At 40.1% G+C, this 10,716-nt stretch overlaps 2 protein-coding genes across 4 annotated transcripts; one reads left to right on the top strand and one right to left on the bottom strand.

Moving 5' to 3' along the window:
- The first annotated feature begins 264 nt into the window (after positions 1–264).
- On the top strand, positions 265–2,117 carry LOC103706024 (fructokinase-1-like). Its single transcript, XM_008789961.4, has 4 exons — positions 265–815; positions 1,208–1,540; positions 1,634–1,750; positions 1,836–2,117. Exons 1-4 carry the CDS (start codon positions 408–410, stop codon positions 1,962–1,964), a joined length of 987 nt encoding a protein of 328 aa, XP_008788183.1. The 5' UTR covers positions 265–407; the 3' UTR covers positions 1,965–2,117.
- On the bottom strand, positions 1,866–8,922 carry LOC103706023. 3 transcript variants are annotated; one of them, XM_008789960.3, is made up of 7 exons: positions 8,678–8,920; positions 7,299–7,408; positions 4,377–4,526; positions 4,041–4,306; positions 3,101–3,211; positions 2,966–3,010; positions 1,866–2,319 (listed from the first exon to the last, which is right to left on the bottom strand). In XM_008789960.3, exons 1-7 carry the CDS (start codon positions 8,778–8,780, stop codon positions 2,154–2,156), a joined length of 951 nt encoding a protein of 316 aa, XP_008788182.1. In that variant the 5' UTR covers positions 8,781–8,920; the 3' UTR covers positions 1,866–2,153. The 3 variants fall into 3 exon arrangements, with proteins under 3 accessions (XP_008788182.1, XP_038970425.1, XP_026660044.1); XM_039114497.1 differs by having other exon boundaries at positions 4,377–4,543; positions 8,678–8,918; XM_026804243.1 differs by having other exon boundaries at positions 2,244–2,760; positions 8,678–8,922.
- Between the last annotated feature and the right edge of the window lie 1,794 nt (positions 8,923–10,716).

Raw genomic sequence — 10,716 nt, 5'->3', positions numbered from 1 at the left:
TCTTAAATCCATCTAATCATCTCCTTGTCAGTTGTTTTATGAACTTGTTATGGAAATCTTCAAATATAGATTTTTCCTTACCAAAAATTAAAAAAAGAACTCTACATAGAAAAAAAACATCAAGTTGCATATTTGCACAAGTAAGTCCACAACATTTTTTCTTTTTATATCATTAACATTTCAACCAACAGACGCCAGCCAGATTAGACCACTTTGTGTCTCCGTCCTACCCACCTACCTCTATTTAACACCCCCTCCCTTCCCCCGGTTCTCCTCTCCCATATCGTTCGCCGTCACCATTCCTCTTTGGCGTTCTCTTTACTTCTCTTCTTTTTTCCCAGAGCTTTTAGCCTTCCTCTCGTCTTCCCTCCAAACTCTCCCTCGTCTTCCCTCCAAACTCTCCTGCGATGGCCATAGAGAACGGCAAGGGCGACCGGGGCCTCGTCGTGAGCTTCGGCGAGATGCTCATCGACTTCGTGCCGACGGTCGCCGGCGTGTCGTTGGCCGAGGCCCCGGGATTCGTCAAGGCTCCCGGCGGCGCGCCGGCCAACGTCTCCATCGCCGTCTCCCGCCTCGGCGGCCGCTCCGCCTTCGTCGGCAAGCTCGGCGACGACGAGTTCGGCCGCATGCTGGCCGGGATCCTCCGCGACAACGGCGTCGTCGACGCCGGCGTCACGTTCGACTCCAACGCCCGCACCGCGCTCGCTTTCGTCACCCTCCGCGCCGACGGCGAGCGCGAGTTCATGTTCTACCGCAACCCGAGCGCCGACATGCTTCTCACCGAGGCCGAACTCAATCTTGATCTCCTCAGAAGGGTACGCACAAGTCCAGATCTCTCCCTCTCCTTCCTTCTTTTCTATGACTCCGTTCTTTTTGGAATTTTACAAGGCTGTTTTCTTTTGTTTTTTATTTTCTCGAATGTGTCTTTTGGCATCCAAAGTTTCATTTTCATTGTTAATGGTTTTTTATTCTGTTGAATCCGACTGCACTTTTGATTGATCATTTATTTTTGGTAGTCGATGGATACTTATGCTTTACCTTTTCCAAACCAGTGCACATGAATCACCTCATAATCTTTCCTACTCCAGATCCAAGTCGTAACTTTTATGTTATTCGCTTTTGTCATGAGCGATCTTACTGAATTTTAACTGGGAAAGAGCTGGATACCTGTGGTTATGGTTACTGAATTCTATGGATGGATGTCCAGGCTGCAATCTTCCACTATGGATCTATAAGCTTGATTGCGGAGCCCTGCAGATCGGCGCATCTGAGGGCGATGGAGGTGGCCAAGGAAGCTGGTGCTCTGCTCTCCTACGACCCCAATCTCCGGCTGCCCCTTTGGCCGTCGCCCAAGGAGGCCAGAGAGCAGATCATGAGCATCTGGGACCTGGCCGACATAGTTAAGATCAGCGATGCCGAGCTGGAGTTCCTGACCGGCGAGGCCTCCGTGGAAGTTGAGGTTGCCATGAAGCTCTGGCGGCCCACCCTGAAGCTTCTCCTGGTCACCATTGGGGACAAGGGATGCAACTACTACACCAAGGTATTTGCAATTCCCAGTAATTAGAATCAAGCTGGCTCTTCAGTCGCGGGTTTTGTTGGTGACATCTGCTGTCGATTTTGGTTTGTTTTGTAGGATTTCCATGGAACAGTCGGATCCTTCGTCGTCAAACAGGTGGACACAACGGGTGCAGGCGATGCATTTGTCGGCGCCCTGCTCCGAACCATTGTCGAAGACGGATCAGCCTTGCAAGTGAGTTATATGACCTGCATTATAATTTTGTATCGATTGAAACTTTGAAAGATTTCAAGAATCAATCGTGTGTGATGAATTGCAGGATGAGAAGAAATTGAGGGAAGCACTGAGATTTGCCAATGCATGCGGGGCAATCACCGCCACCAAGAAAGGAGCGATCCCTTCTTTGCCATATGAATCAGAAGTCGTGCAATTGTTGGAAAGAGCATAAAGCGTAATAAGATTACTACTGGTTCCATATTTCCCCTTTTTTTACAAGCATGTTGTAATTTGATTTTGCATTTAAGAGCATTAAGAGGGTTTATTCTTCATTTTTTTTCTTTTTCTGCTGATTCTGATTTCCAATTCGCAAGCTTGTTTTGTTCGTTTTGCGCTCCAAGATGCCCTCCTGTGATTTATGCTATACGACGATGATTTGGGAATTGCTTTCCAAGAATTTGACCTCGAGCCGCATCGATACCCACACCTGGCTGCACCTTTTCAGCTTTCCCTCCATGCGAGCAAGAAATGCCTCGATCCACGGCTCCTCCTCCCTTCTTTTAGCCACATCACAAGGCGCTGTAAAACTGGTTCGAACATATTGCCGTAAAGCATAAAAAAACTCGTTAGGCGGAAGGTATATATGCAACGAAATGAAATAGCTTTACATCTTTTTGCATGCGAAGCACATGGATCAGTTTTTAGATTCATTTAAACGATGAAGGACACAATAAATGTCTGAAAAACAGCCGATATCATCCGATATCTGTACCTGTACGAGACATCAAGGAATATATCCCATTACTGTCTGTTGAATGTAAGGGATAATATTTCATCTAGTAGGTTTAACATATAGATGTCTGTCCAAATGGCTCTGATTATGAGTATGTTCGTGGGTTCAATCCCCTAGTCTGATGTCATGCACATAGGTTGTGAATCCGTCATAACCATATATTTTTGACTTCATAGCCTATTGGGCATGCCTTCGAAAAGTTGCTCCTCGACTTTCAGTCATAATAGAAAGAACCCTGATATCGTTCATGTAAATGTAGGTAATGACGGTAAAATTTCAGGCTTTGAAAAGTTTGACAGTTAAAATAATGAAAATATATTTGGAGCTGTTGCATGATTTCCCTATGGATGCGCATGTAGCTGACACGTATAAATGCATGGCGTATGTATGCAAATCCTATGCAGTTGTTCCCTTGCCTTACTATAAATAGGACAACTAACCTTAGTACCTCATCCTCCTGGAGCTTTGAGGTAAGTGTTCCCTTTCTGCGTATACATTACCAGAATGCTTTCATCAGTAGTCTGTATGAAAAAAGAAACAAGTGATCTCAACAACAACAACAGGAAGTGTCGAACCTGCGGGCAAAAAGCTTGTAGTGATAAATAGACTTGAAAGATAGATTACGCATAGCTTTTTCGCCGTGCTCTTTGCTGAACAAATATGTAATTGGATAACCAAGAAGCCACCTGCAAGAATTTGCAGCATTAAGCACATCTATGGAAGAACAGATGAGGGAGGGATGCTAAAGTTTCAGAATGTCCGAATTATTACATAAGCCATGCAAGATTCAGTGAATTAGCACAAGAAGAAAATGAGCATTACAGACAAAAGAGGCACAAAGGCAGCGAAAGACTAGAGAAATATGAAGCTGTCTGTCCCGGGGAGAGAGAGAGAGAGAGAATTGCAGAAACCTATTTAAAAAAAGTGGTATCTTTTTCCTAGGTCCGGTCTTCAAGTAGATGCCAGCTTCACTTGACAACAACAGCTCCAAAGGAATTGGTATCATGCACCACGTATTCAACAGAGATAAAATGTGTTTGTTTAAGTAGCTTCTATTTAGACCCGCAAGAGGGCGGCATATTTAAGAGTATGACGGATTTCTGGAGCTTGTTTTTTCTAAGCCGCCACAGGAAAGAGTTAAAAATCACCTACCACAATATATTAATCCTCCCAATAAGGTCTTGCAATGCATTATTTTATATAAAAGAACAATGAGAAAAGAAACAAGCAAGTTATTCATCATATTAATAACTGCGTGGTATAAATAGTTTATTTTTGTTATGTGCTAATGACACAATTGCTCCTCTCAGAAGAAAAGACAAATCGCCTGTCAGATCAAGTTAATAGAACGGAAACATATAATGGTAAAAATATTATTATTCAATGTCCATTATACATTAAGCAAACTTTAATCTGTTGAAAAGAATCTGAATGTGAAAATGCACAGCTGCGTGTCTTTCTGCACTGATATATAAAAAAATAAGTAAAGGTGCCATGATTAGGAAGGGAGATTACCCATTCACAGATGATAGGGCGATCTTGGCATCTTCTGTAATATAACTCAGATCCAGTGCCGAAGATGTTTGAAAAGCAGTATGCTTACTACTACAAGACACATCAACAGCCTCACATTTTGATGATCCAATCACTGGCTTTACCATGGGACAAGGTACAACAGGTAGAACACTTGCACCAACTTCAACAGGAAACACTGATGAAAATGATTTTTGGGCCCGACGAAGTTCTGATGCATTTTCGTTCTCCACTGTGTGCGGCAGTATCTGAAGCAAAGGATTGAGTAAGCGTAAAGGAAATAAGACAAAAGGAAAGCAACAGGGAAGTCAGAAACACCTCTGGAGGGCATTGTTCAAGGTCCAGAAGAACTAGCTGCTGCTGCAAGGTCAGGCTTGATGAAATATGCTCCTCAAATTCTTTGACATGAACTATATATGCCATATCTTCTAGGACCATCACTCTCAATGGCTGTAAAATGGCTGACTTCTGTGAAAATAACCACGCTGTGCCATAATTTTAGTGTAAAAGGATCCATAAAGTTAGGTAAACTAAAAACGGAAAATACATAAAAGTGGCAGAAGAAAGTGGCAAAATAGGTAGGAGCCATACCGTACCATACCGATTTGATACTAGTATCCGGTACGGATGATATACCGATACTCGGTATGCTGAAAAGGCCCCGTACCATACCGACACAATGCTAGTGTGGTACTGGTACGGGGTCTGGTATTAAGACGGCGAACCTTGGCAACACTCAACACAAAATACCTCAATTATGAGCAAAGTTGTCGAAGAAACATTGACCCAAGTATAATGTTGAAATGGGGAACTATCTTCCTGGGTGGATGTTACCTAGCTTTAACAGAAAAAATGTTTAATTTGTTATTTCTTTTTCTGCTTAGCTTAATTCTGTGTATGACATCCCTTGCAATTATCTAACTGGAACAACTAAAGTCAATTTCTTTATATGGTATCTAGGCATGTATAAGAACCATAAAATCAGTCAAATTATAATAGATTTTTCACAAGGATTCTACTTATTTTTTAATCAGAAACATGTCCTCACATTTTAATCTTTTCCTCGTGCTACAACTCTGCACCCCCTTCCCCCCATCCCGTATGTCACGGTAGAAAGCACACAAACACAAGCACACGTTTCCTTTTTTTCTTCCATCTGAAATTCTAACGTCTGCTCTATCTCATGGATAAGTATTACCTAGTTTCTTTTTCGCCTCTTTCCTTCAGGAGTAACCAAGAATAACAGCAACTCTTCTCTAAACTAAAACAAGTACTGGTATCTTAAACACTATTCTGCCACAAGTGGTCTTTAGCAGAAAAGCTCTGCTGCTGCTGCTACATTACTTGAACCATCACTGCCCTCTCCAGCAGAGCACTACATGTATCTTTGTTCTGTATATTAAAAAAGACTAGATCAGACCTTATCACCAACCAGCCCAATGGTTTGCAATCATGTCAAGCATCCTCGAGAGGGGCTCTCCTTGTATTTATGGAGTTTCTCCTGGGACACCAAAATGACACTTAAATGTTCTAGTCTCTACTGTATCCAAAACCAGTTTTGGAATGTAGGCTGGATACAATTTATGTGGCTCAGATAGTGTACATATGAGTTGTGAATATTATAAATGAATGGAAATGCTTTCTTTAGTTTAAACTTAGATTTTTATGATTTTTTTTATAAGAATTGCAAGGGTTGCAATATTAGGCTACAAAAAAAGTAAAACTTTAGATGCATATTTGGTGAGCTAAAGTAAATTTTTAGATGTATATCTGGTAAACATATAACTAAAACCTGACAAGCGTTCAAATTGTCATAAGATAGATTAACATCGAATGGTAAAATGATATACTGCCTTTTCTTTTAAATACAATACTCTAACAGATTACTAAAGAAAGTTAATTTCTTAATTCTTTTGGTGCAAAACTACTGAAACAATTCATCTACATGTCACATAATACAATATGTTATTTAAATAATGTCTTTTATATATATATAAGTTTTGCTTCTCTTTATTGTTTTTCCCCCCTGAATCATCATCTTTTTGATGCAAATACTGCATATTAACTTATTACCTGGTGGAAAACGATTATACCTCAGAGGTAACCAGGTAAAAGTTGTCAAGTAACTCATAAATCTTCGTAAAATCAGGAGTTTTTTTTTTTTTAATTCAGAAGCCCATATTTGTTGGATTCTGTTCTCTTTCCTTCTTTCTCTTGCTCACTCTTTCTCACAATCTCTCTATCTTGTTCTCTCTCACTGCCTCTTTCCCTTGCTCTCTTTCAAACTCATACTCTCTCTCTCTCACTCTGCCCCCCCCCCCTCTTTATCTTGTTCTCTCTTCATTTATCTCTTTCCATGATACTCTCTCTATCTCGCTTTCTCTCCCTCTAACTCGGGCACTATCCTTCCTGTCTTTCTCTCACTCACTGTATCTCTTTTCCTCTTGCTCTCTCTCTCCCTCTGTGTGCGCGCGCATGTGTCCGTCTCCATCCTGTCTTTTCTCTCCTACTCTCTAATATTAACTGGTTGAACTTGTACACATGCAATTTACTGGTTTCACCCATAAATAAATGAATGATTAGATTGAAACTAGTAAATTTAAAAAAAATAAAAAATCCACATTAGATGTCCTCTTATTGCATTGACCTTTTTTTTTTCCTTTTACTTTCCCTTGATTTTAACCATGAAAATTGCTGAATCTGCAGCTGAAACTATTGAAATTATGGAAATCCAAACGCATTTAGTGATCGAAACCATGTCCTGAATTGAGTTTTTGAACATTGCATATATATACTACATGCATGCCTTAAAAGGTCCTCGTTCAGTTCACTAAAGAAAAAAAAAACCATGTTCTTTTCTCAAAAAAAAAAGAATGTCAAATTTACATGATATCTATGCTTTAAGGAAAAAATCTAAATGTTTCTTTCTGTTTTCCATAAATCTACGGGAGGACATTTCTTGTGTTTATACTATTTTTACCTTTTCTCAATTTAGGCTACCGATTTGCTTGAACTAAAGGAATTCCTCATGATCTAATACAACTTCACTAAGGAGCCTATGAGATTTTCATAAGAAAATAGCACAAAATCCTCATCTAGTCTTTCACCATAATTATTGTAGTAGATAAAGATGTAAAACATCAACCAGAAAAGAAAAAAGAAAGAACAGTATAATTTGGATGAACTTTTTAGAAGATTAAAATTATGGAGTTTGAGATGGAGACTATCCAAGGTGAAAACCTCCTGAGCAAGGCGAAGTAGTGAGCAGAGGTCCTCTTGGAGTTTTGGCAGTAGTCCACCATAGTCCACCAGAACTACTGGTCTTAGTCCAGTGCATAAACAAAGTATGTCTGTCAAACAAAAAAAAAATCTTACCAATCATTTGTTACAAATTTACAATAAAGATATGAATGTGTAATGCCCCAGCATATCCTGCTGTCTAGAAGTTACCCAGTACTAATAAATCTTATTAGATTCAGTGACAAGGAACCTAAGTGCCCTGTCCAAAAGGTTCATAAATTGTTAGCATGTATTGCTTTCTGTGTAAAAGCATAACTGAGATAAACTCAAAGAAAATATTTGCTTGTTAATTAACAAGACGGGAAGTCTCAAGTTGTCTCATGCAAAATGAAAATTAAGTGGTTCAATGTATTGCTACAAGGATGGCTATCAGTTCATGAGATATTGTCCAGAAGACCTAGATCCTTCTTATTTGGTAATGTCCCATAAAGGAAAGCGATCAAGAACTACAATTTGGCAGTAAATCAATACAATAAGAAAATTATACACAGAAACGACAATCTTTTAGATGTTTGAATCTGACTGAGTAGCATATATCCTCATGAAGAAAGAGGGGATAGAAGCAGAAGAAGCATAAAAATATATTAATACAAAGTCCAGATTAAATATCATCAAAGAAAAGGGGCATTTCTAACTAACCACTTAAACTTTAGGGTGGTTTTAACCTCCCTCATATCAACAAAAAAAAGAAAAAAAGAAAAAAAAAATCAGACCAAATAAAAGTTGCCAACACATTAATTAGAAGACGATCTAATTTCATTCCCCAAATGCTCAAGTATTGATCACATAAGAAACCCACATATCGTTGCAGCAAGTCTCAAAGTAACCATATATTTGCAGCAAAAATCAAGTATATGAATGGAAAATGTCCTTGTAGAAAGTATGCACCAGCCCCACGCCCAGAAGCACATAACCACAAAAGATAAGAAAGCAACTGAGAAAGAAAACTTTCTGTACAAGGAAAAAGGTGTAATTCAACGGATTGGTACTTATTTTGCTATTGCCATTTCTCGTAACATAAACCAGAAGCATACATAATCAAGTAGAAAATTCAATAAATACTAAAAAGGAAGGGTGCGAAAAAAAAAAGCCAACACCATGTTCAAAACGTACTATCTTGACTCAAATCCCAATCCAGCCAAAAACCCACAGAACGGCATTAAAATCAACAAAATACCAATAAAAAAAACCCCCAAATCAACCATTCTTCAAGAATTGAATCACAATCAGAATCAAAGATCCATATTTTAGAGATATCAACAAGAAAAGAGATCCGAAACAACGAAGAAAAAAAGAAGGGCAAGAAGGGAGGAGACGACCTGTCAAGAGGCGACGCTTCGACCTATATTGCAGCCGCCAATTGATGCGAGACAAGCACGAGTCCAGTACCATCATCATCCGCTCGCAGTCCTCCAGCTCCATTGGCGAGGGATTGACAGGGGAAACGAGCGATCGAGCACTGGGGGATTGCTTCGTTGCTCTCGGAGTGGCTCTCAGAGCTGAAACGCTCGCGGTGGACGGGTGGAGTGAGAAGAGCGAGGACACCCGGAAAGGGGCTTTTTATTTTTATTTTTATTTTTGTACAACGATTGCTCACCCTGTCCAAGCGTAAGGACAGCTAGTAGAATCAACAGCTACGATCTGATACAAATACGCGAAGGGCTCCCTGATATAGCCAAATATCTTCCTAGAGTACTGCACAACATAAAAAGCGACCCAATCTGCAGCCCTGTTCGTCTACCATATACGTGTACTGCCTGAGAGATACTACGGTTTCTCGGCATCAGATGGATGTCGTAAAGTAGGGGAACTCCCATCCCCTCTCTATCCATTCTCTTGTATCCAGTCAATCACTGTAGGCAAATCACCCTCAAGAATGATGCACTCATCTCCCCGCCTCCATCTCGTATAAGAGATGCCCTCCCAGACTGCCCTAAGCTCCGCCACTATAACTAGAAGCCCATTAGCACTCCGGCTGCCCGCAACAATCATCTGTGAATAATAACCTTTTATCACAAAACCCACACGACCCTGCCACCGACTCCAGGACCACTACCATCGAAATTCACTTTTGGATAGTTGGCGGGTGGGGGCTTCCAAGAGATAAGAAGAAACTTGGATGCTAAAGCAGCCGAACAGGGGTCTCAGATGTCTTTGGCCATTCCAAGCGAACTCGGCGTAGTAATAGCCCTGATGATCTCGGTCGCCTGGATATAGGCTTTCTCCACAATACTCCACAGAGACTCCCGTCTGTCGTGGAAAACCCTAGCATTCCTATCCAACCATATGTGGCACGCCATATAGGCCAATCGGATCCCCCACGTCACCGTGCTCGGGCTCCGCACGACCACCCTCAGCTGGTGTAGAGTGTAGTAGGTCGTTTGCCGAACGGGTAGCCTGGCACTGTAGAAAGCCTGCGCATCTCCAGATCTATACTGCCCGCTCGCATCCAAGCAACACATGACTGATGGACTCCTCCACCTCTGGGCACTAAACACAACTCGGAGTGATCTGAACGCCCCCTCCTGCCAGCACTCTCCTCGTAAGCTGGCAGCCCCAAGCCACTTTCCATAGAAATTATCATATCTTATTTTATACCTTTTCTTACGCACACTTTTTTTAACTTTTACTTGTTGCCATCTTATTTACAAAATTCTAACCAACATCCAGAATTTAATTTTCTTTCAATAAAATAAAATAAAATTAAATTAAATGTATTTCAAAAGTAAACAGATTACTCAAATAATTATTTATTTTTTATATTATGCTTCTTTCCTATTGTAGTCTGCCGCAAATTACTACGGTAGGAACTTTGAAAATTGTTAACTCTTGTCTGGTTGGTATGCTAAAATTACTTGGTAAATTAAATTTTTAAAAACCCAAAATTGAGCTTGAATATGATTATCAATGAAGCTTGGACACCAGTTTGAAGATTACTTATTTTGATGATTTTGTACACAAATCTAATTTTTTTAATTTTTTAATTGGGTTCGGCTACGGATGTAGCAAGGATCCATCCCATTTACAACACCGCTAGGTGATACCACTCTTGTCTCGTCCAACAATTAGTTGACATATTATTCACTTTACATTCAAACCAACCTTTAAGAATACATCAATAGCCTCTTTAATTTTTTTTCTGGTCATTACCTGAACTCAATTAGTTAAGTGTAATTGCTTTTTAATGATTAGGAGATCCTCTAAGAGACCCACGTTACTTTTAGTAGTAATTTAAATATCATAGAATTATTTTCTATATATTAATTTGTTCCAAAAATATAAACAATAAAACTTAATTTCTCAGAAGCCAAATACGAGATGAATGCTAAGGCATAATTACCCACTATCTTTTCCAAAC

This window comes from Phoenix dactylifera, chromosome 1 (assembly GCF_009389715.1).
Source record: "Phoenix dactylifera cultivar Barhee BC4 chromosome 1, palm_55x_up_171113_PBpolish2nd_filt_p, whole genome shotgun sequence".
Taxonomy (NCBI): domain Eukaryota; kingdom Viridiplantae; phylum Streptophyta; class Magnoliopsida; order Arecales; family Arecaceae; genus Phoenix; species Phoenix dactylifera.
The sequence above is the reverse complement of the archived record's forward strand: the minus strand, read 5'-3'. Positions and strand labels throughout refer to the sequence as shown.